General features: G+C 54.0%; 1 protein-coding gene across 4 annotated transcripts in view; it reads right to left on the bottom strand.

The window, feature by feature from the left end:
* RBM19 (RNA binding motif protein 19) overlaps window positions 1-21,894 on the bottom strand; it is a 129,581-nt gene that overhangs the window by 32,477 nt on the left and 75,210 nt on the right. For all 4 annotated transcript variants that reach the window (XM_036929302.2, XM_036929299.2, XM_036929303.2 and 1 more), the window contains 2 exons: window positions 13,236-13,341; window positions 794-914 (listed from right to left, as the gene is read on the bottom strand). In XM_036929302.2, the coding sequence (XP_036785197.2) occupies window positions 794-914; window positions 13,236-13,341 (227 nt within the window). The remainder of the gene's footprint in view (window positions 1-793; window positions 915-13,235; window positions 13,342-21,894) is intronic.

Below are 21,894 nucleotides of genomic sequence, written 5' to 3'. Positions count from 1 at the left end.
GCTGGAAACTAGCCATGGTTCCAGGTCCCATCTCTACACAGATGATTGGGGGAAGGGCGGACCTTGCAGCAAACATCTTGCCCCTTCTCGATGTGCCAAGCTTGTGCCAAACTTGGGGCCCCTCAGCTTGGGCAGCCCCTTCATGGGCACGAATGTCACCTTTGTGTGGAGGCCTTCCTGGACCACCTGCTCACCTCTGCCACCCACATCCACGGCCCTGCTAGGTCACTGCTGCACCCCTAGTGCTAGCACAGAGTGGGAGCTCACCAAATAATTTCAGAGGATGGACTGAAAAACCAGTGAGCCCATGTGATGCCACCAAGGCGTGTAAGAGGTAGAGTGAGGTCCTCTGACCATTAGGATCCTGGCAGGAAGTGGACGGTCCTCAAATTAGATAACCAGGGAGGGTAGGAGGGTATAGGAATTTCAGGGCAAGCGGCCCCCTGGGCAGGCCAATGGAACCTCCAGACAGTGCGGGGTAGAGAGGGCCGCTGGACAGGAGCAGTGGCTGTTCTGGTGGCAGCGTCAGCCAGCTGGTGGCAACTTGGCAGGAAGGGAGGTAGGGAGATAAGCACCCTGACCCGACTCCCCTCCTCTCCCCGATTTCCTGCCAGGCCTCCCAAAGACCTGACCGGACTTGAAGCTGGAAAGGCACGGAGGTCACTGATGTTGTCCACACAGCTCAGCCTCCCAGCATGGAGCAGGGGTGGGGAGGGCGGAGGGCAGACATGGAGGGCACGTGGAGGCGCCCACACAGGCCGGCAGGGCGGACCTCCGGGGGCCCCGCTCTTACCGTGGAAGTGATCGGCTGTCTTCCGCCGCAGGGCCTGTAGGGTCACCTCCGAGTCAGCCCACTCCAGGACCAGTCTCCGGCCGTACAAGTGGGTGCTGTGACACAGGGCGCTGAAGGCTTTCTGGGGGTGTGGAGACAAGAAATGAAATAGGGCCTTAGCTAAGACCTCCCTGTAGATGTTGCATTCTGCCCACCCCTGACCTGAGCTCAAAGGCCAGGCCCCGGCCTGATACCTGCTCTGCAGAGAGGGTGTGGGAGCTGTCGGGCACGTCTATTCAATTGGTGGGCTGCGATCCCAGGGACAGAATTGCAAGTGGCTGTGCCATCAATATAGCTGCCTTCAGGTTGCACCTGGGCCTGGGCTGGGCAGCTTCTCCTTCCCACGCTGGATCCTACCTGGGCAGCCTGCCCCATTAGCCACTGGCCTCCCACCCAGCCGTGAGGAGCAGCCCCATGTGAGAAGGCTGAGCCCGGTTTGGCACTGTCCTTCACTGGCCCCTCTCTGCTGTCCCAGGGCAGGCCACCCCAGCCTCCTCAGGGCCCCTGCCCTCTCCGCCATCAGAGCCACACTCTCTTTGCTCTCTCTCTCGCTGTCCCCAACCTCTACACTCTGCCTACTTCCCTTTTTTTGGTTTTTGTTTGGTAACAGTTTTATTGAGATGTTATTCACATACCGTGCAAGTCACCCATTTGAAGTGTACAGTTCAGTATCCTTAGTATATTCAGAGTTGTGCAACTATCACATCAACTTATTGCCATCATCACCAGCAGACATCTGTCCTCATTAGCAATCACTCCCCACCCCGCACCCCTCACCCCTGAAGCCCCAACAGGCACAAATCTGCTTTCTGTCTCTGGATTAGGCTATGCTGACGTTTCACATCCATGGACTCCTATGGTACCGGTGAGTTCCCTCTTACATATTGCTAGGGCTTCAACTAAATGGCACTGAGTGGAGGCTCTTCCTGAAATGCTCCCGTGGGATGCAGAGGTCACTGCACTACTGGCCAGCAGCTTGGACTCTGGAGCCACCCAGCCTGGGCAGAACAGGCCCTGAGCTTTCTGGCTTTGAGGCCTTGGGCAAGTGAAACGACTCTCTCTAGGCTCAGTCTTGTCAATAAAATGGGGATTCTCGTGGCATGCCAATCTAAGGGTTCTAGAGAAGACGGACAGGAGTGAACGGGGGAAGGGCTTAGAACGGGTTGGGGCACAGTAAGCGCTCAGCGGATGCCAGTGCTAATTTGTGGTTGTGCTGTTCCTACAGACTTAGCACATCTGCACCTTCCTCCTTTCAGCAGAGAGGCCCTCGTCTGCACTGGAGATCAAGTGGCTAACAGTGGTGTCTTTTTCTCTGCTTCTGGGTTGCAGACAGCACCATCTGGTAGGAGAGGATGAGCTGTGGGGTTTGTCCCTTTTGGTTCTGTGATGCAGTGAGGAGGCAGCATATAACGAGGAGGGTTCCAGATGGGAATGGATCCAGCTCGGGCCCTTGATGGCAGCATGACCACTACGGGTTGGTTTGTGTTCCCCCAAACAAGGCAAGTCCTAACAACTCCTGGTACCTTAGAATGTGATCTTATTTGGAAATAGGGTTTTTGCAGATGTTGTTAAACTAAGATGAGGACATACTGGATGGAGTAGGGTGGGTCCCTGAGTCAGTGTGACAGGTGTCCTAATAAGAGCTGGCCCCATAAAGGCAGAGACGGAGGGTGAGTGCTATGTGAAGACAGAGACTGGAGGGATATCTGTCTACAAGCCAAGGGACCCCAAGGAATGCTGGCTGTCCCCAGAGCTAGGAGAGAGGCACCAAACATTTTCTCCCACAGAAGGAACCATGCTTGCTGAGACCTTGCGTTTTGGACTTCTGGCCCCCAGAACTGGGATACAATAAATTGCTGTTGATTTAAGCCACCCAGTCCATGGTTACAGCAGCCTAGAAAAATAATACCATGACCTTGGGTAAGCCAATCGCCTCACAGTGGGCCTCGGTCTCCTCACCTGTATAATAGGGTTAATTTTGGGACTCACACACACCAAGCCCTGTGGGTAGCACATAGCATATATTCAATAACCAATGGAATCTGAAAAGCACTGGTGGGGAGGTGCCTGGGATATGCATCTTTTTAAAACTAGACATGTGGCCAAATTAAAGCAATGCTTTGTTCTCCTCTGTGCTTTTCTGAGAAGGGCCAGGTGCAGGAAACTTTTCTTTCCCTTTTTTTTTAACTTTAATTTAAAAAACTCTTTCTGACTGCCAGCAGAGCCTCTGCCTTTTTTTCCATGTGGATATAAAAATGCATCTGGACTCTGAGCCGAAATGGCCCATTCAGAGCTTTAAAACACACGCGTTCTCAGCTGGCAAGGCAGAGAAACAGCCTGATTGGGGGAGCTGGGGTGTTAAGATGGGGGAGAGAAATCGGCTGGAAGCCTGGTATGGCGGGTATTCCATCCTGGTGCCAGGATCCCTGAGGAGCTGTGGTCCCAGGGACATGGTGAGTGGGGGTGGCCAAGAGGCTGCATCTGGTGCAGCCCAACGCCAAGCTGGAAGGAGGGACAACAGAACACAGGAGGGGGGTCCAGGCAGGATGCCTCAAACTGAACCTTCCTGTTTGACTCCAGCTATCAGATCTGTGTTTTTTTCTTACCCCTGGAAACCTGTTCTCCATTCCGGTGCCACACAAAGCCTGGAGAGGTCTCCATTCACCATAGCTGCTGCTAAAAATTCCCTCTTCTGACCACCTTCTGACATTGACCCTCACAAATTCTCATCTCCTCTATGGAAGGGCTTTCTACTTCAAGAAGTGAGGTGATGGGGCAATGCAGACTGGAGGCTCTGGACATGGGCTGCTTTGGCTCAAATTCCTGCTCCACCACCTACAAGCTGTGTGATCTTGGGCAAGTGGCTTAACCTCTCTGAGACTCTGTTTCCTCAGCAAAGAATGGATGGGAGGATGTAGTGAACTTTTAAGTCTAACACTGACAACACTGCCTGACAAGCAGTAAGTCTTGGGAGTCTCAGCACATGTTGGCTGCTATTTTATTACGTATGCCCTTGATTTCCAGTGATTGCACTGAGAGCAGGAACAATGGTAGGTAGGGGACAAAAGCTCTTTTGTATTTTAAGTTGGAGTGCAATGTGTGGTTCTCCAAAAATAGCAGAATTTCTCTTCCTAGTTCTAGTCCCCTCGGGCCGATATGAAATCAGGTGGTGTTCCCGGCATCCACTGCCCTGGTGGTTGGGATGTGGTTGCTGGCAGTGAGGACAGTGAATCGAAGCTAAAATTGGCCTCGGATAATTCAGGGTACTTGCGTTTTATTGAGAGGGCCTAATGAGAGCTTGTTAGAGTTGAGGCATCCTAGGGGACAGGGTGAGCAGGCAGACAGAGCTCTGGGTCTCCAGGGGCTTTTGGGCTAGTGCAGGGGAAGACACGAAGGTGCATGGAAAGTTCTGGGTACAGCAGAGGGCAACACGAAGCCTCAGCCTCTCAGGCCTGAGGTCCACCAGCAGCTTCCTCTGCAGTCGCTGAGCCCACACTTGACTCCACTGAGGCCCATGCTACTGTCTCCCTGGAGGGTTACTAAATCTCAGCTGGAAGTATGGCACACCTCTGGCAAAATGGTGCCACAATGGTGCCTGTTCATCTTGGGGCTGTTCAGGGGTCAGTGAGTGCTGGGTGTCTCAACAGAGGAGGTGGAGGGTTAGGTGATCCTGGCCTTTCCTTCGTCTCAACCTGCTGCTCTGCCTGTTCTCCTCCCATGGCATCAAACTGCTTCTTCTCAGCATGGTTTATGGATCTGCAGGGCTCCACCGGACTCTAGACACATGACCTCAGCCTATTTGTGAGAATAGACATTACTCTCCCATTTGAGTGGAGGGAAAATTGAGGCACTGGTCAAGGTTTGTAGGCAAGTCAGCTTCCTTCTTACTTTTCCTTCAGCCTCTACACATTCTGCCCCTGGGCCTTCGTAACACCCTCCATAGCCTTGAAGAGCTCCTCTCATCACAGCCCACTTGCTGGCAGCCCAGGGCAGGCCCTGCCTTCACGCACAGGTTACAGCCTGGTGCCCTCCATGTGCCCTATACACACGGCCTCCATTTCAGCACCTGCCCTGCTAACAGCTGCGTGTGTGCTAGGCTCCCTGGCTTGACCCTGAACCTCGGAAGGAAGGTCTTACCTTTGCTACCCTTGGTATTGCTCGGTGAATATAGCAGCTCCCCTAATTCGTGGGTGATACGTTCCAAGACCCCCAGTGGAATGACAGGTAGTTCCGAACCCTATATATACTATGCTTTTCCCATACCTACAAGCCTACGATAAAGTGTAATTTATGAGCTGGGTACACTGAGAGATTAACAATAGTGAAACAGAACAATTATAACAATATTCTGTAATAAAAGTTATGTGAATGTGGTCTTTCTCACTCAAAAACATCTTAACATCTCCTTCTTATGAGGATGTGAATGATGGAGGCTCTGCGATGTAGCGCTAGGCTACGATGGACCTTCTGACCCTATGCAGGGGGATCATCTGCTTCTGGAAACTAAGGAGCAAACCACAGTAAGGGGGCTTGAGGAGCAAACTGAAGCTCTTTCCTTGAGTCTTGAAACCTGGGCTGGATGTTAAACTCTTCCTGGCAGAGATGAGGGCTGGCTTAGAGGTCCCACCACGGTGCGTCAACACCCCTGCGGTTCAGACTGTACAGCAGGGAAAGGTGCCTGGCTCACCTCTGTCCATGCGGGTGGGACACTGCCTCTGGGTCAGCACAAGACCTGACACATACACAGTCAGGGGCCTGGCTTCAGAGGGGAAGAGAACCCGCTCCTAAACTGGGCGACTAGGCCCTTGTAGGATGGGGACAGGGAGACACCCGATTGCCCAGCTGGGTCACTGCAGAAGGGTGAAGATCCGGAATGGAACTCTAAGGGGACATTCACTATGCTGAGAACTGCACAGAAGAGGAGCCATTTCCTGTTATCCGAAGGGCCAGCACGGGTTATCCCTGCTGCTGTCCCTAATGCCCCTTCCAAGCTTTCAGAGCGACCCCCAAGGGCCCTATAACCAGGGCTACCCCACCCTCTGGTTTACATTTAGGCAAGAAAACAGGAGGCACTGGTGGGAGACTGGACAGTGGGGGCATTTCGCCTCCTGCTCTCTCCCTCCAGGACGAGGGCTTCTGCCAATGGCCCTGTGAGGGCTCTGGCTCTCACCTTTCCCTCCAAGCATCCCTTTGGCCTAAGAGTGGTGAGAGCTCCTACTGTCACTGGTCCCTGGGGGCTTCACCATCCCTAGCAAGTCCCCGAGCCCTACTTAATCTCCTATAAATATCTCTTTATTTGCTCCATCTGGGGGTGGGCTGTGTTTCCTGACCCAGATTTTCTGACCGCTTCCTGACTGTTTTCTGACCTGCCTGCCATCCTGCTGCCTTGACCCAGGGCAGAAGGACTTCCCACTTCAGACAGCGGGTCTCAGGCCTGGGCCCTGCTCAGAGAATCTCAGGCCTGACGCGAAGTGCCTTGAGCAGGTCCAGTGGGGGTTCACAGGCCACCCTCTGGTCTCTGGCTTGGCTGTCCCAGAACCACACCTCTGATCTCCTTGCCCTAAGCCACAACTGTGGGCACCAGCAGCCCTAGCCAGCTGCCTTTTGTGCATTCTGCTGTTAGGAAATCTGCAAAGGCAGAGGGTGAATGACAGCCACTGGCTAGACTGGGACCAGGTTCGACAGCCACGTTCCCAGAGCAGGGAAGGCACTAGAAGGCTGCCATCATAGCGCTGAGACTGACCTTTCTGCGGCTCTCCCTGGAGACAGAACTCCTCCTCCTGGCAATGGAAGTCTCCTTGATGCCTTTGCAGAACTCTTGTCACAAGGGAAAAGGCTCCTGGGCAGAGCCGAGGATGGGGCTCCTTAGAAGTCCAGGGCACTTTCTTGGCCCCTTCTGCTCCATGTCTTAGACAGGGAAGTCTGCATCTCTCAGCAGATGCCAAATCCACCCAAACACGAACAACAGCAAGCTGTTCTGAGCCATCTTTGCACCCAACACCTGGAGTAAGCATGACCTAAGCTGGCCAAGAATGACCATGTGCACCCAGGAGCACAGCAACTGAGCCAAGGTAATGGGAGCACTGGGCCTCAATTTGGCTCCTTCTCTCTGCTGATGTGGTCGAAAACAGGGGCCTGTGACTTCTAGGAGGAGGGTGTGCCCTGTGGATGTCTGGTGTTGTCCCCCATGGGCGACATTCATGCTCTGAGGAACAACACAGTTTCATCTTTGTCCCAACACACCCAGAATCCTATAAGCAGCTCTCGGCAAACCCTGCCAGCTGCTTCCGGCCTCTGCAGGGAGGGGCTAAGCAGGAGCTGGACCCGGGATTAGTGGAGCTCTGTGCACAACACCAGTGACTCTGAATATGAACCCTCCCTCAGCATGTCCATTCATTTCAAGTTACGATACTGTGGAGCTGAGGGTGAGTTTCTAAGAGAAACACCTTGGTGATGGAGGATGTATGTCTGCTAGTCTGAGGGGGCCTTGTCCTGGTCCCGGCTTCTCAGTCATAAATGAGTTTGGCTGAGCCTGAATCCCTGCCTTGAAATGCACTTTCTTTTACCCCTGGGCTCTGATGATAGGAACTATGCAGGACCCTGCGACAGACACACGGGCCTGAGTGTGCACACCTAACACATGGGCCTAAATGTGACAGCCAATTCCCAAACTGGCTTCCCATTAACATCTCGGGAGATAAAGAATAACCAATACCTAGGCTTCAAACCACAGCACCTCCAGCCACAGGGATGAGTAAACTGGGGTTAGGTACCCTGTCCACATTCACGCAGCTAGAAGAGGCAGCTCTGACCCCACAGCTGCATGGCCATTGTGCAGCCTTGCCCATCTAGTGGCTGCCCAGGCATCACACAGATTCCTCATTTCCATGAGACCATGACCCCTTCAGAATCTGGCTTCATTCCCTCAGGGCCCCCATGGGGACTGTCCTTATTCCCTCCTTGCACTCAATTAAGCAAATAGGTGTTAAGCACATACCACTGGCAATATAATGGTGACCAGTTTACTGTGAGTGCAGTGCAGCCCGGCACTGTGCTGGGGGTACCAGGTCCCCAGTGAAGGGGTGGCTGTCCCTGCCCTGAGGAGCTTGGCCTGGTTGGCTTAGTGGCACCTCTTTGCACCAGAGCTCTTGTTTTGGTGGAGCCTGCAAGGTGAAGGCCGAGGGTGTGGAGAGGCCTCATGGGAGCCCCTACAAAACACTCGACATCTCCCCAAGCACGGTGGCCCAGGCTATGCGTCCACATCACTCTGTCCTCTCGCCTGGCATCATGCAAAGGTGAGGAGGAGCAAGGAGACATTAGCTGGTGCAACCCTAAAATTAAAGCTGTGCTTGTTTTCCACAGCGAGACGAGCTCTGCCTGCCAGTGCCAACCGCCACCGCGTCTCCCTACTGCCGGCTCCCCCCAAGTGTTTATTTAAGCCAACACATTGCTCTGCTAATTGGATAACATTCCATGTGAAAATAGACCTTTTAAAACAACAGCAGTGGCGGCAAATAAAAACAGCTGCAACTGCAAAAGTACCAAGGCGTGGTGGGCTTGGGGAAGGGAAGCATTAAAGGCGCATGCATGGGAAAAAAATTAGTATTTCTGGTTTCCAGGCTTCAAGTCCACTCTTCATGTTCTTTCCCCTCTGTGCCACCCTTCCTTTCTCCCTCCGAGACCAGCCCAGCTGGTTAGAGAGAGAGGTGGTAGCCACTTCTAAGTGGAATCCCAATGGCCCCCGGCGTCCTCTGGGCTGGCAGGGAGGGCACACCTGGTCGGAAACCCCAGCTGCAATGCCTGAGCAGACTGTTGACGCCTGGGAGATGAGACTGCTCCTGGCCTTGGGAAGGCTGGCCGGGAACTCTGTGCTGGTGGGGTCCCTGGTGGGTGCCCACTCTGCCTGGGGCGGGTGTGTGTGGGAGAGCTAATTTCATCCCAGGTATATTCCCGAGAGATGTATTAAGGGCCAGCCTCTTGACCTTCCTCCAAAGTGGCTCTAACTGGCAAGTCCTTGTCCTCGGTGAGGGATTAGGGCAGGGTGAGAGATGATGGGGGAGGTGGAGAGCAGGGGCTGGCGTGGTGCTTGGCATGGAGCTGGGGCTCAGGTAAGTGAGTCAGTGAACAAGTGAGGAAGTCCTGAATGAATGGGCATTGGAATCTGATTGGCATGAAGGTCCCCAGCTCTGCTCAGTACTGGCTGTGTGACCCTGGGCAAGTGATGTCCCCATCTGTCAAATGCCCCCTACCACATCTAGGAGCCCTGGGAGGACTGTCTTACAGATACAAATGCCCAGCACCTTCTACTTTGAGGATGGGCTTTTAGAAGGTGATAGTTTTTATCAACACCAAGATACTGCCCTTCCAGAAATGCCCAGAGAACTGTGTGGTGCCTGAGCCACTATGGACAGCATGCACATTGGCACAGACCCAGGCACCTGGTGAAGACTGCTGCATTTGGGATGCACTGGAGTCCTTGACTTCCGTCTTTCCTCAACAGCCCTTGTCCCCTGCTTCCTTGTACCACATGGGGAAAGGTTCTTTGAGGAACACTGGATCATCACACCTGGAGGTTTAGATAACACCAGCAGTTTCAGAGGGACTGACATGTACTTCCTGGGATATCAGGGACTGATAAATGCCCTCAGAGGGGAGGATATGCCAGTCACCAAGCCTGTGATGGGCAGACGGCCCTCCTCCAGCTTAGCTTCACAGCCACAGAGCCAGGTCTGGACTTCCTGTCATTGCAGGGGGCTCTGTAGCTGCTGCCAGACAGAGCTGAGCAAACGCACGGAGAAGTCGGGGAGGGAGCTATGCAGATCTCCCGCCCAACTCCCGACTCCCAGAGCTGCTGTGTGGCCGTGTACATGTCACATACAACGCCGGTGTGGTCACGGAAGCCTCTGGCTATTGTTGCTGGTTGCCTGGTTACTCTGAGCTCTGCCACAGCAGCCTTCACGGAGCCCCATGCTAGGACAGTCTGTCTGGTTTGGTGGGGGTGTGCTTGCCCCAGCGGGGCTTGACAGATCCCGGAGTGCCTGATGACGAGCAGGGTGGAACACGGTGTCATGGAGAAAGGTCAGAAGACTCGGAATCCCTGGCTGCAAGGAGGACACAGATGGGCCTGTGCTGGGGCCCCAGCAGATGGTGGTGCCAAAGGATGCTTCCAGGGACTGGCCAGGGCCTATTTCTCCTCTCTTCCGTCAGCTGGCACAGTGGTCTGGCTGGCGCTGGGGAAGGAGCACTGTACGGGGAGTCATGGAACCTGGGTTCAAGGCTGGCCCTGCCTAGGAACCAGTTGTTTCTCCCAGTTTTTGCGGACTCAGGGCCCTACAATCAGCGGTTCTTCCCTGCCTGCCTGTCTCCCGACACCTGCCCACCCCCTCACCTTTTCTATTTTGAGGACTGCCTGAGGCCCCCATGGGAGGCTTGGTGCTGAGGGTGACCTGCTGCTGATCCTCACAGATGGCACCCTGATGGGAAATGGGGGCAGAGCCCTGGGTGAGGGAGTCCACGGGCCAGGGTTCAGTCGAGCCCTAGGGAGGACTTCTAAAGGAGAGGTCCTTCCCCTAAAGAGAAGAGCTGCTGTGGGTAACTTGGGACCATGGAGGGGCCTCGGTCAGCCCCGGGATTCCCGCCGGTTCCTTCTGCTGAGATGGGGTTTTACTCAGCACCTCCTTGTAGCATCACTCTCCCTCTTCAGATTCAGGCCCGCCTTTGAGCTAACTAGGTATGCACAATATTCAGAATCCTATTCACCAATATGCTGTGCGCACGGCTCTGGGGGTCAGCGGAGAGAGGTACATGTGCCCCTCGGAAGACAATAACGTTCTTCAGCCAGACAGGAGAAGGAGGGGGGGCGCGGCGGCAGCTTCTCCAAGAAGCGAAAAGAGCAAAGGGATCTTCGCAGGAGAGAGGTGCTCCTGGTGGGTTCGCACTCTGAGGAAGACCAGCTTGTGTGGTGCTGGGCACAAAGGGCCCTGGTCCCACCATGGTGAGGGGGATATGCTGCTTCAGGGATGGCGGGGCCAGAAATAGCTCCGGAGCTGGCTGCCACCTGTCTGGAGGTGAGGGCCAAGAAGAGCCACGCCAGGAGGATCTGTGGGTTGAGTCCTCACTGTCCTCAGCTGCCCTTTCTCATCCTGGAACCCAGACCCGAGGGCAGGGAAGGGGTGGAGGGGGAGGAGCCCCCCCACAGATAGCCAGAGGGCTGAGTCGGGCTTCGGAAGCAGATCCGTAGCCTGGCCTCCAGTGCCGAGTGCCGGCCAGTTGGACACTCAGGCTGCCCTGTGTACCCGAGAACCCCCTTCTGTGCGGGTCCCAGAGAGCGGCACTGTGCCGACCATGTCCTGGCAACGGGGCACGTGGATTTTCAAGGCTGAGGGCCTATGCCTGGTCTAGCCCTCTAGGCCCCAAGGGCCATGTCAATTCTGACATCAGCCTCTCTGGAGAGAGGCTGCCCTGTGGAGGCGGGATGGCTGTGAGCTGACAGGCTCTGATGCTTTGCCCTCCTCCGCCCCATTCTGCTTTCTTTACAGATCACCACCATCACCATCTTCCTCCCATCATAGCTAATGCACGGAGCTCACAGGGGCCAGGTGTATTCCGAGCTATCACCTCAGCCAAACCTCACGACAACCTGACAAGGAAAACCCCACCATCATTTTATAAGGGGGGAAACTGAGGCATGCAGAAAGTAACCCATTGGCTGTCAGCAGCAGTGCTAGCATTCAAATCCAGGCAGGCCAGCTGGCTTCACAGTTGTGCTCGAACAACTCGCCCTCACGCCGGCCCTGAGTAAGAGGCGGCTCTCGCGCAGGGGGTGACCCCTCTTGCCTTCTCCCTAAGCAGTCTCATGCAGAGCCCTGACATGAAACGGATGACTGGTTCTGCTCCCTCACTGCCCAAGCCCTTGGAGGCCCAGAGCTGGAGGAAGGCAGAGGAGGCAACACACCCTGAACTTCCCTTCTGTCTGTGGATGAAGGAACCTGGGCTGGTAGAAGTGAGGAGCAAACAGCTCTTGTCTCGAGCGCTATGTACCAGGACTGGCGTCAGGGTTTTATGTCTATCACCTGCCTTCACCTTGTGAAGGTGGGGCCGTTTGTGGATAAGGAAACTGAGGCACAGGGCAGGGCTATGGAAGCCAAGTCTCCAGCAGTAAGAGCTGGCACGCTGGAAGGCTGTCCCTCTGGCCTCCCTCTGAGCCAAGCAGGGAGCCCAGAGGGGCCTGCCCTGCTGGCGGGAACCGAGCCTGGGGTTTGCTGCATGCAGCAGATTCTTCCCCTGCTGCCGCGGATGACAGGCAAGGGAAAGGCTGCCAGCCAGGAAGAAAGAGGAGCAGATGTCCGGACACACGTGGCCACATGTCAACAAAACAGGCACTTGAGTTCAAGAAGCTGAGACAAAGGTGGCTGGCAAGACTCCCCGAGATCCTGGGAGGGCCCCCCTGCCTGTGCATGTTCCCAGGGCCCACAAAGGACGCAGCTGTGTCCCTGAGATGTCACCATCAGCTCACCCCCTGGCTCTGGCAATGCCAACTTGCTAACAGTCAATGGATGTGTTTTTCTGAAAGACGCGTTGTCAGAGGTAGAAGGGAACCCAGCCTTAGTGAGACCTATCTGTCACTCTATTGTGCCCTAGAGGCAAGATGAGGTGGAGAGGGGGCTGCTGCCTGTGGGCACAAAGAGAGTATGCTGGTGTGGCTGCCATGTCCCCTGGGGACGCTGACTTGGTGCTAGAAGGGCAGGGACCACGGCCACAGCTGGAACCCTAATCCCACAGCCTCTGCTCCCACATCTGCAGCTGGTCCAGGCCCAGTACCCACTGCAAGAAATGAAGCGCCAATCTGGAGAGGCTGCCTTGCTTTAGAAATGAAAGGTGCTCTGTCACCAAGGAGCCTGGGGGAATTCGGTCCCCATGTGCATGCACAGCAGCACCTGCTGGGGCTGACCTCACCTGCAACCAGCCAGAGCTGGCGGTGTTGGCGGGGAGATGTGTCCCCCATGGGCTCCCACCTCAGGGGGCAGCGTTTTGGAGCCTCCCTTCCAAGCGGTGCCCCCTGAGTCCCCTCCACTCTGCGTGGCATCTCCCACGCTGCCCACCTTGGGGGGCTCATGACTGAGGCACTTTGTCTGACCTGGAGAAGCCTGGGAAAATCACTTTCCTGCTTTGTATCCCAGGTTCCTGTGTATGTGACATGGGAGACGGAGGGGACACAGAACTGTCCCTTCTTCCAAACACAAAACCCAGGGTCTTTTCTCCCAAGGATATCATGTAAATAAATTAGCAGGTAGGGGAGAGAAAATCTGCATGGGGTGGTAACACACCCACATCTGTTGCGGCCTTGCTGCTGCTCCTGGGGGCCCATGGAGGTGGGTGGGGCAGGCGGGGGCCACTGTCTCACCTTCGCATCCTGTTTGGTGAGGAAGTCCACAAAGCCAAACCCTCTGTGTGCGCCTGTCCCGGTCATCTTCTTTGGCAAGCGGACAGTCTTCAGCTCTCCAAAGGTGCTAGGAACAATAGGCAGATCACAGGTCTTAAGAACCAAAGGCTGGAAGGCGGTGGGGGTGAGAGTGGGGGGCAGGACTGATTCTCACATGCTAATCACGGTCACAGGGGAGTGGGTGTTCATGGTGTGTCAGCTGCCCCACCAGGACACGCTCCGGGGCATGAGTGGACTTCCCCCTTGCAGCCCTGGCCACCACGCTGGGCAGGAAGAGGGTGATCAGGTTGGAGATACTGATGTAAAATTTTCGGCTCCTCTCTGACAGGCTGGCACCCATGGCCTCTCCTAGCCTGTGGGGGTAAATATTTGGCAGGGGGCATCTGGCCCTGCAAATGCATGGCCAGGCTGGGGAGGCACCGGCCAAGGTGAAGGGCTGGCTGCGTGCATGTGTGTGAGAGCCAGGGATTGGGACGTGGATTCAGCAGGGTCTCCTGACCCGGATCCGCCTTCACGTCTGAGCTGAGTGCACAGCGGGCCTGTGTTGAGCAAGGACAAGCCCCTTCTCCCACACGTGGGACCCAGGATGTTTCTTCTGCACTTGGTGCTGGAATGACACACAGCTATGCCTGTAAACCCTGCCTGCCCTGCCTCTGGGCTTTCTTTCTGGTATCTGCTAATCCAAAGTCAGGCAAAGCTCTGGAGAAGAATATGGCTTGGTTCCCCCTCACAGGGATCAAACAGGTAAACATGGCTGGGACCATCTCCTGGGTCCCTCCTGTCCTCTCCTAGATAAACCTTTGAGAAATTCTCGGACAAAAGGACTGGGCCTCTCTCCCTTCCAATCTCACCCCCGTGCTCCAAGCCTATCCTAATGTCCATTTATCAAATATATATGCACAAATTGCTGCTGATAAATATTTAATGTGCATGGCATCTGAAGAGAGGTATTATTTTATTTGAAAATCTACATACACTTGCAGGTGCCTGGGCACACACACAAACACTCAAAGGTCTAGGATGCTTCAGGGCCAAAGACTGATTGGGTAAAAAACACAGTAAAGGCAGTAAGCCTCTCATGAAATGATATAAGCTAAATCCTAGGTGTTAACCCACAGCCCTGCCAGCATGACCAGGCATCTCAGAGCCCAATTTCTGAAGGCAGGATGGTGTGTAAATGCGGCATTATGAATCCTCAAAATGAATCTGCACGTCTCTTCTGAGCTCTCCCCAGCCGTTCCCCCTGGGCTGGCAACAAGGCCAGCTTCCTGGAGTGGGGAGGGGCTGCAGAGCCCTGTCAGTCTTCCCAGCCTGCGCTGAGGCTCTGGCCCGTTTGGAGTGGGACAGTTGGGGGGCCCAGGGGCTGGACAGGTGGGGACAAGCAAAAAGGTGAGATAAGAGGGCTGAGGACTCCAGTCTGCAAACCCTGCTTTATTCTGCCACCTAATGGCCGGCATGTCCTATGGTAAGACACGCTGCCTCCCTTTCTCTGTGGAAGCCCCTGAGCCTTGGCCAGGGAGGCAGGGGATGGATGTGTTTTCTTATAGGCTCACTCAGATAAATGGTCCTTTGGCTCCAAGTTCTTCAGAGAGCCAGGGACTGCAGGGACAGGCCACCTGATGGCCATGAGCACTAGAGTCTCGAGGGCATTCAGACCTGGTATGAGAAAGCCTTGGTTAGCCTCCTCTGGGCCTGGGCCATGCTGGGTGCTCTGCAGACAAGGCCACAGACAGCCTGTGGGTGTGTCTCTCTCGCCACCGGGCTCTCTGCCCCTGCCTCAGCTCCAGGCTCTTTCAGGCCTTGGCTTAACTGTCACTGCCTCAAGCAGCCTTTGCTGATCTGCTGGGCAGAATGCCCCAGCAGCGGGCAGGGCTCACTCTGCTTCCCAACCAGAGCACTGCGGTGCGGATGCCTGTGTGGCTTTCTGCCTTCCCCTGGCACCGGAACTCGGTTCTGCAGTAGCAGAAACCATATATGTCTTGCTCATCAAGGCATCTGCAGGAAGCCCAGTGCCAGGCTCGGCGTGGATGCCTGATGGTATTTTTGGAAGGAACCAACAAGTAAACAGTAGCTCTGGGAGGTGGATACCACCACTGGTACGTTACACTCATACTCAGAGGCTTGTGCTGAGCACTACATGTATCAGGCCACGAGGTACAGACAAATAGCACAAATGCCAACTATTAGTCTTACCAGCCCCTTTTACAGATGAAGAAACAGAGGCTCAGGGAGGCAGCAGTTCTTGTTAATAAGTGGCAGGGTTAGAAAGTCAACTCAGGCGGGTCTGAGGTTTAGCCATATCTCCCTCTTTCCAGTGCCCCATGTTTCATCTTCCTTCAATTACCTGGATGGGGACTGGCCACTTTCAGGAGTGAGGGTCTCTTTATTGGTGGGATGTGGCCCCATTTGGCATACAGCAGGAATGCTGTATGCAGGGGTGGCTAGGACACCCTGTGTGACTCTGAGGGATCCAGTGAGTTAACCAGGACCCCAGGGTGAGGGAGGCTGACTGAGTCCCAGCCCCTGTGCCCACATAGGTTACGATCTAGTCCCTTGATGGTCTCAACGGCCTCTGTCCAGATTTCTACTTAGCCCTGCCTGATTGCTGGTGAGCTGGTCTGTGTGTGTGTGCACACGAAAGAGAGAAAGAGAGAGACCACTGAGGTTAATTCCCCCCTCTCTGCAACACACTGCAAGCGGCGGATGCTCCGTGCATGGCAAGCAGCTAAGGGTCCAGAGAAAGGCAAGGAAAATAATTAAAAGGTGGAGATAAGGGCTGGTGGGGAGAGGCTGAAGGAGGTGTGCTGTGGCCTGGAGAAGAGGCATCTGGGAACTCAGCAGGGGAGCCATGACAGAGGGGCACCTGGATCCAAGAGGCACTGCAGGCAGGATCCCCTGGGGACCCTATCCCAGGCAGCTGGGGGGCCTTGGGGAGGTCACAGTCCTTGCCTGGGGTTTGCAGACAGACATCTGCATGGCAAATGAAATCTCCAAGGTCTGAGGACTTTAGTAATTTCAAAAACCCCATTATTCCTCAGGGGATCAGGAAAATGGTTATGGTGAAGTTTCTCCCCTCCTTCTGAGAATAGGACGAGAGAGAGCTGGGGCTTAAGGCATAGCTGCAAGATTGAGGTTAGATCTTAGCAGGAACTTCCCGATGTCTGTGAAGCCCTGAAGTGACCAGCTGAGGCTTCAGGATGCCATCACTCCTGCTCTCACTGCAGCCACCAATGGCCAAGTGTCTGCTATGTGCTGGGTCTTTTTGACCTACCATTTCCAGGTGCAACAGCTGTGGGGCAGCGAGTGCTAGGGCCTCTATGTGCACAGACCGAGGGCCAGAGATGCGAAGCGCCTGCCCACAGCCCACCGCCCGGACTGAAGACCCAGGCGAGCTCTCTCTCACTGCGGCCCCTTCTCCCGGGCCAAGAACAATGCTGGGAAAGTGGATGGCTTTGGTTGCTTGTGTAGCTGTGTGGGATAATATAAGGCTGATACTTAATGATCTCAGAGCGATATCGAAAGAATTAAAAAGGAAAAAAAAAAGGTTGGGTGAAAAAAAATCGATGAAGTACCTTTAGCTCCTTGAAGATAAGCGATATATAAATACCAGCCATTATTAAGGTTCTTATCTGATGGTGAGGCCAGTGGAGCCATTTTTAAGAGTGGCTTTGGAAGGAAGTTCTGCAGGGACCCTCCTCCCCTGGGAGCAGAGGCTGCCACCTGGGCGAGGCTGGGCAGGGCCTCCAGGGACCAGAGGGTGGGGGAAATCTCAGGGCACCCAGGAGCTCCCCTGGGGCCCAGCCTGTCACGGGAAGGAGACGTGTAAGCTCCCCACTGTGTAGATAATAGAAACCACAAAATAGCAATTACTGTATCAGAAGCTGTGAATAAAGAGGACACATCGGGCTTTTAAACATGGCCCTCTTTCCCTCCCCCACCACACTCACACTTCGTAACAAACTCACACCTCACTTTTCCAATTATTTCATTCACCTCGGGTTCACCAATTACTCCCCCACGCCACGGCCCCACCCCCGCCGCCGCGCCAAGAGCGCATGACTAGTGGCAGATTTGTGGGTTCGCGACAACCGGAGTTTGTTGTCACGTTTCTAATTTCTTCCGAGGTGTGTGGGGAGGAGGAGGTGGGAGGGGGCGCCGAGGTGTTGAGCGAGGCAAGCCAATTACGCCCAGCCTTCATAAACAAGTCCAGGCATGCAAATTGTGTTTGCACACAGACCTGATTGCAGACACAATGCTTGTGTGTATGTGCGGTGCGTGTGTGTGGGGATTTCCTCCCCGGGAGCAGGCTGTGTGGCCCCTGACCGGACCGCTGCAGTCCTGGCCAGTGGCAGCTCTAGGGTTTTTGACCCTGCTACTGAGAAAGGATGAATCACTCTACCTCTCCTCCTTGACTAAAGTGATGGGATCAGGGGGAGAGAGTGAGAGGAAAGGTGAGGGGGAGGCAGAGAGAAGCCTCTAGAGACGCTGAACTTGACAATTCGCAGCTGCTTGATGCCTGGGTTTTGGGGCTTAATGAGCAGGCCAGGAGGCAAGCCTAACCCTCTAGCCCGCGTGCTGACACCAAGTGGGTGTCAGGCACACCCTGAGGGACCTGGACCCCTCCACTCCCAGGACACAAGTCCTTATCACTCTCCTATCTTGATCTGCTGGAGGAACCAGAATCCCAGAAGTGCCGAGTCAAGTGGGCAAGTTTGCTGGCTTGAGTTCTCTCCCACCTGCGCTCAAGGCATTGCTGTGGGGGGAAAAAAATCAGCTGCCACCCAAGGGACCCACAGTTGGAACAACAATGGTCTCGACAAGATGAAGGGGTGGATGGTGATTACATAAACTGCGGGCTTCTTTCTGTTCCTTCTCAAGGTAAGAAAAAAGGGCTACAACTTCCTTGGTGTTAAAAAGCCCTTCAACTATATCACTACCATCACCACCACCAATTTCCCAATACATACAGCGTATCCCTCTGGTACTTCAGTGCTATGTGCCCTGAAGCATTTTAAGCATCTGCTGTGCATGATCTCACAACAGCCTCATGAGCTAGGTTCGGCCATTACATTTTATGGAGGGAGAAAAAAACTCAGTCATGTGATTTCTCCAAGGTCCCTTGGCAAGCCATTACCTACCATGGGGGTCAAGTGGCTTGTCCAAGGCCCCACAGGTGGTGACGAGCTGAGCTGGGCTTGTCTGCCCCTAAGCTTATGCCCTTGTGTGCTCAGAGTTTGAGGGAACTGTCTTGTTTCTCAACAACTGGCTAAAGGCACCCCTGTGTGCCAGGTGCTGGGAGGGAGTCAACAGTGGGTCAGATGTCAACCTTGTTTCCAGGGGACACTTGTCTAGTAGGGAGAGACAGCAGGCATTCAGTGGGACTCTGCTACCCCGGAGGCACAAAAGCACTCTGGGACAAACCCCTTACCTTAGCTGATTAGGGGCTATAGCTCAGGGCCTCTGATCTTTGCCAACTCTTCTCTTCATGCCTACCCACCTTCAGTGGGCCCACAGAGTAATGCCCACTAGGTGAATGAAATGTGGCAGGCCAGCAGCTGCTTTGTCTGGTGTCCCATCTTGTGTCCCCTTTCCTTACAGAGTCCCCATGTGGCTCAGGGCCCCAGCTGAGGTAAGATGGAAAGACAGGCCCACAGGACACCTACAGACAAACCCATCCCTCCACCTGTAACAGGCTATTTTGCAGTAGAGGGTGTCTGGGAACAGGACCCACCGTCCAAACTGCCCACCTCTGTGATGTGCCAAGCCAAAGCCTTTGATCAAGGCAGCCCGTCCAATCCTCCAAAGCTCACCAATGGAAAACAAAGGCTAATACAGCAACACTGGCTTCCTTCCTGTTCCCAATACCCCCAAACTTTTGCCTGTCAGACCTTTGACTTTGCTCTTCTCATTACCTGGAGCTCTCCTTACCAAGACATTCCCACAATCTCAGCTCAAATGATACCTTTTCCGAGGCCTTCCACGGCCACTCCATTTAACACTGTTCCCTGCCCCACCAGCCAACCACTTGGTCACATCTGAGACATTTTACTGCCTGAAATGGATTGTTTACCTATTTGTCTTTCTCCTCCCTTTTCTGGAAAGAGGAAGAACACACCAAGATGGCAGGTTCATAGTCTACTGTGTCTGCAGAACCTAGGACTGTGCCTAGTACATCAAAAACACTCTAAATATTCAATCATATATTCACCACGTACTGTGTGCACCCTAAGTGCCAGGTCCCAACCCTTCACACGGCTCGTGCCATATGATGCATATGTTACTGTGGTGGCACAGTCACGTTTGGGGGCAGAAACTCAGTCCTTCTGTCCTCAGGATGCTTTCATGTACTACAACCACAGTTATTACCAGGACTATCTGGCCCCAAGGGGTCAATGCTCCTTCCAAAGTACCCCCGTCTATTCCTCAACTGCAGTAAATAAGTAAAAGCAAGCAAAAAGGGGGATAATCTGATTATTTACCAAGGGACAACCTAGACAACAAGGTTCACAATTGTGCCCTGCTGGATCAGGGAAAAAAGAAGTTGCTCCCTCCTCAGACAAGGCTGGCCAAGGAGCAGAGGCAAGCAGGGAGTCCTGCACGGCACAGCCTGCAGCCGGCGGTTTCCACGCTGCCAGGTTATGCTGGTGGGCTGCAAAGTTGAGTCTGCTCTGCCCAAGGGCCAGTGGCTTTGGGAGCCATCTCATGGAGGCATATTTAGGAGTGTTTCTTCTTTTTGTTCACTCTCTTTTTCAAGAGTGCCTTTTAGACTGAACTTTACAATTACTCACAGCTCATCATGTGAGAGTCGGATGCAGAAAGGTTACCTTCTCTCCATCAGTGCAGTACTGCCTCTCATTTTTGCCTCTTGGAGGCTGACAAATGGCCTGGTTTCCAAGAAAGTGAGAAAAGAAGTGCGGAGGACAGTGTTTAGCTTTTCTCAACAGCCTTTCATGGAGTCCTTTCCAGGCAAGCATGACCCTCTCGTTTTCTAGATGAGGAGTCCCGAGGAGAGCAGTTCAATGGTGCCTCAGAATCAGAGTTGGGGCCCACGTTCCAGGCAGACTCTCCTGAGGTGGGAGATGGGCACTCCTAGCTTGGCTCTGCCCTCTCCAGCAAGAGAGAGAGAGAGGGGAGACACGTCCAGGGTCCAGACAGATGATGGACAGGAGCAGGAGTTCGCCCCCGCTCTGTGTTCCCTGGGCCCCGGGCTAGCAGCACGGGAGCCATCCAGGAGCTTGTCTAAATGCAAAGTCTTGGCCCATGCCCTGCCATCTGTGTCAGAAGCTCTTGGGCAGAGGTGGCAATCCAGGTCATAACAAGCCCTGCGTGTAGATGAGAGGTTGGGGTCCGCTGTGCCACCGGAGGGGGCAGGGCCCACTCAGCTCCAGGCTGGACAGCCAGCTGGACACTGGGTGCAGGACTGGTAGATCTCTTTCTTCTGAAGAGGCCTGCAATCCAGATTCTTTTAAGAAACAAGATTTTAAAACACTGCTAACAAAGTCAGAATATTTTCGACACTATGTTTCCAGAAGCAACAGATACAGCCTGTGGGCTGACCACCTCCACATTCCAGTTCCTCTTCTGATGTGGTTCTCAGAGATCAGGACGGCTGGTCTGTTTCCAAAATGACGGAATTCCCTCACCTCCTTGTTACCCAAGATTGGGCCTCTCTGCCTGCTCCCTCCTGGCCTCCAGCAGCCCACCAGCTCCCCATGGTTGCTTGTGTTCACATAATGTGGCCTTTGTGGGATTCTAAGCTTCTTGAGGACAGAGAGGGTCTGGCCACTGTGGTTTGTTCTACCCAAAGACAAGGAGGTGAGGGAATTCCATCATTTTGGAAACAGACCAGCCGTCCTGATCTCTGAGAACCACATCAGAAGAGGAACTGGAATGTGGAGGTGGTCAGCCCACAGGCTGTATCTGTTGCTTCTGGAAACATAGTGTCGAAAATATTCTGACTTTGTTAGCAGTGTTTTAAAATCTTGTTTCTTAAAAGAATCTGGATTGCAGGCCTCTTCAGAAGAAAGAGATCTACCAGTCCTGCACCCAGTGTCCAGCTGGCTGTCCAGCCTGGAGCTGAGTGGGCCCTGCCCCCTCTGGTGGAGCATCTACTCCAGGCACAGGTACACTTGTGGACACAGACTCCCTCGCAAAGATCGTAAGCTGGTATTTTTTAATTTTTCCCCCTGGGGTGGGTGCACATTCTCATAAAATAGTTTGAGCACTCACCCCCAATATATGTACACTTTAACCTTATAAAGGATGTGTGTATGCACTATTGTTTCATTGTATATGTGCATCTTTAAATATTTAAAAATTAGAAAGCTTGGAAGGATGAGATTAAACATAAATAGAAAAGGAAGTTGCAATGTTTTCCTCCTGCTCAGCTGACTGCCTGTCACAGGCACTTTTTGGAGTCACACCCTTTGAAGGCACAGAGTGGGCCTTCATTGTACTAAGCATATTCCACATACAACCTCATGCCATTCCTCAGCAATCCTGTGAGGCAGGCTGTGCTCCCATTTTACATACGGAGAAACTGAATGAAGCTCAGGTTGCTTATGCGATTGGCCAGAACTCACAAGAGCCAGGACTCAAACTTCAATCTGATGAAATTCTC

Source organism: Manis pentadactyla, chromosome 14 (genome assembly GCF_030020395.1).
Source record: "Manis pentadactyla isolate mManPen7 chromosome 14, mManPen7.hap1, whole genome shotgun sequence".
NCBI lineage: Eukaryota > Metazoa > Chordata > Mammalia > Pholidota > Manidae > Manis > Manis pentadactyla.
This window is presented reverse-complemented; position numbering and strand designations above follow the sequence as displayed.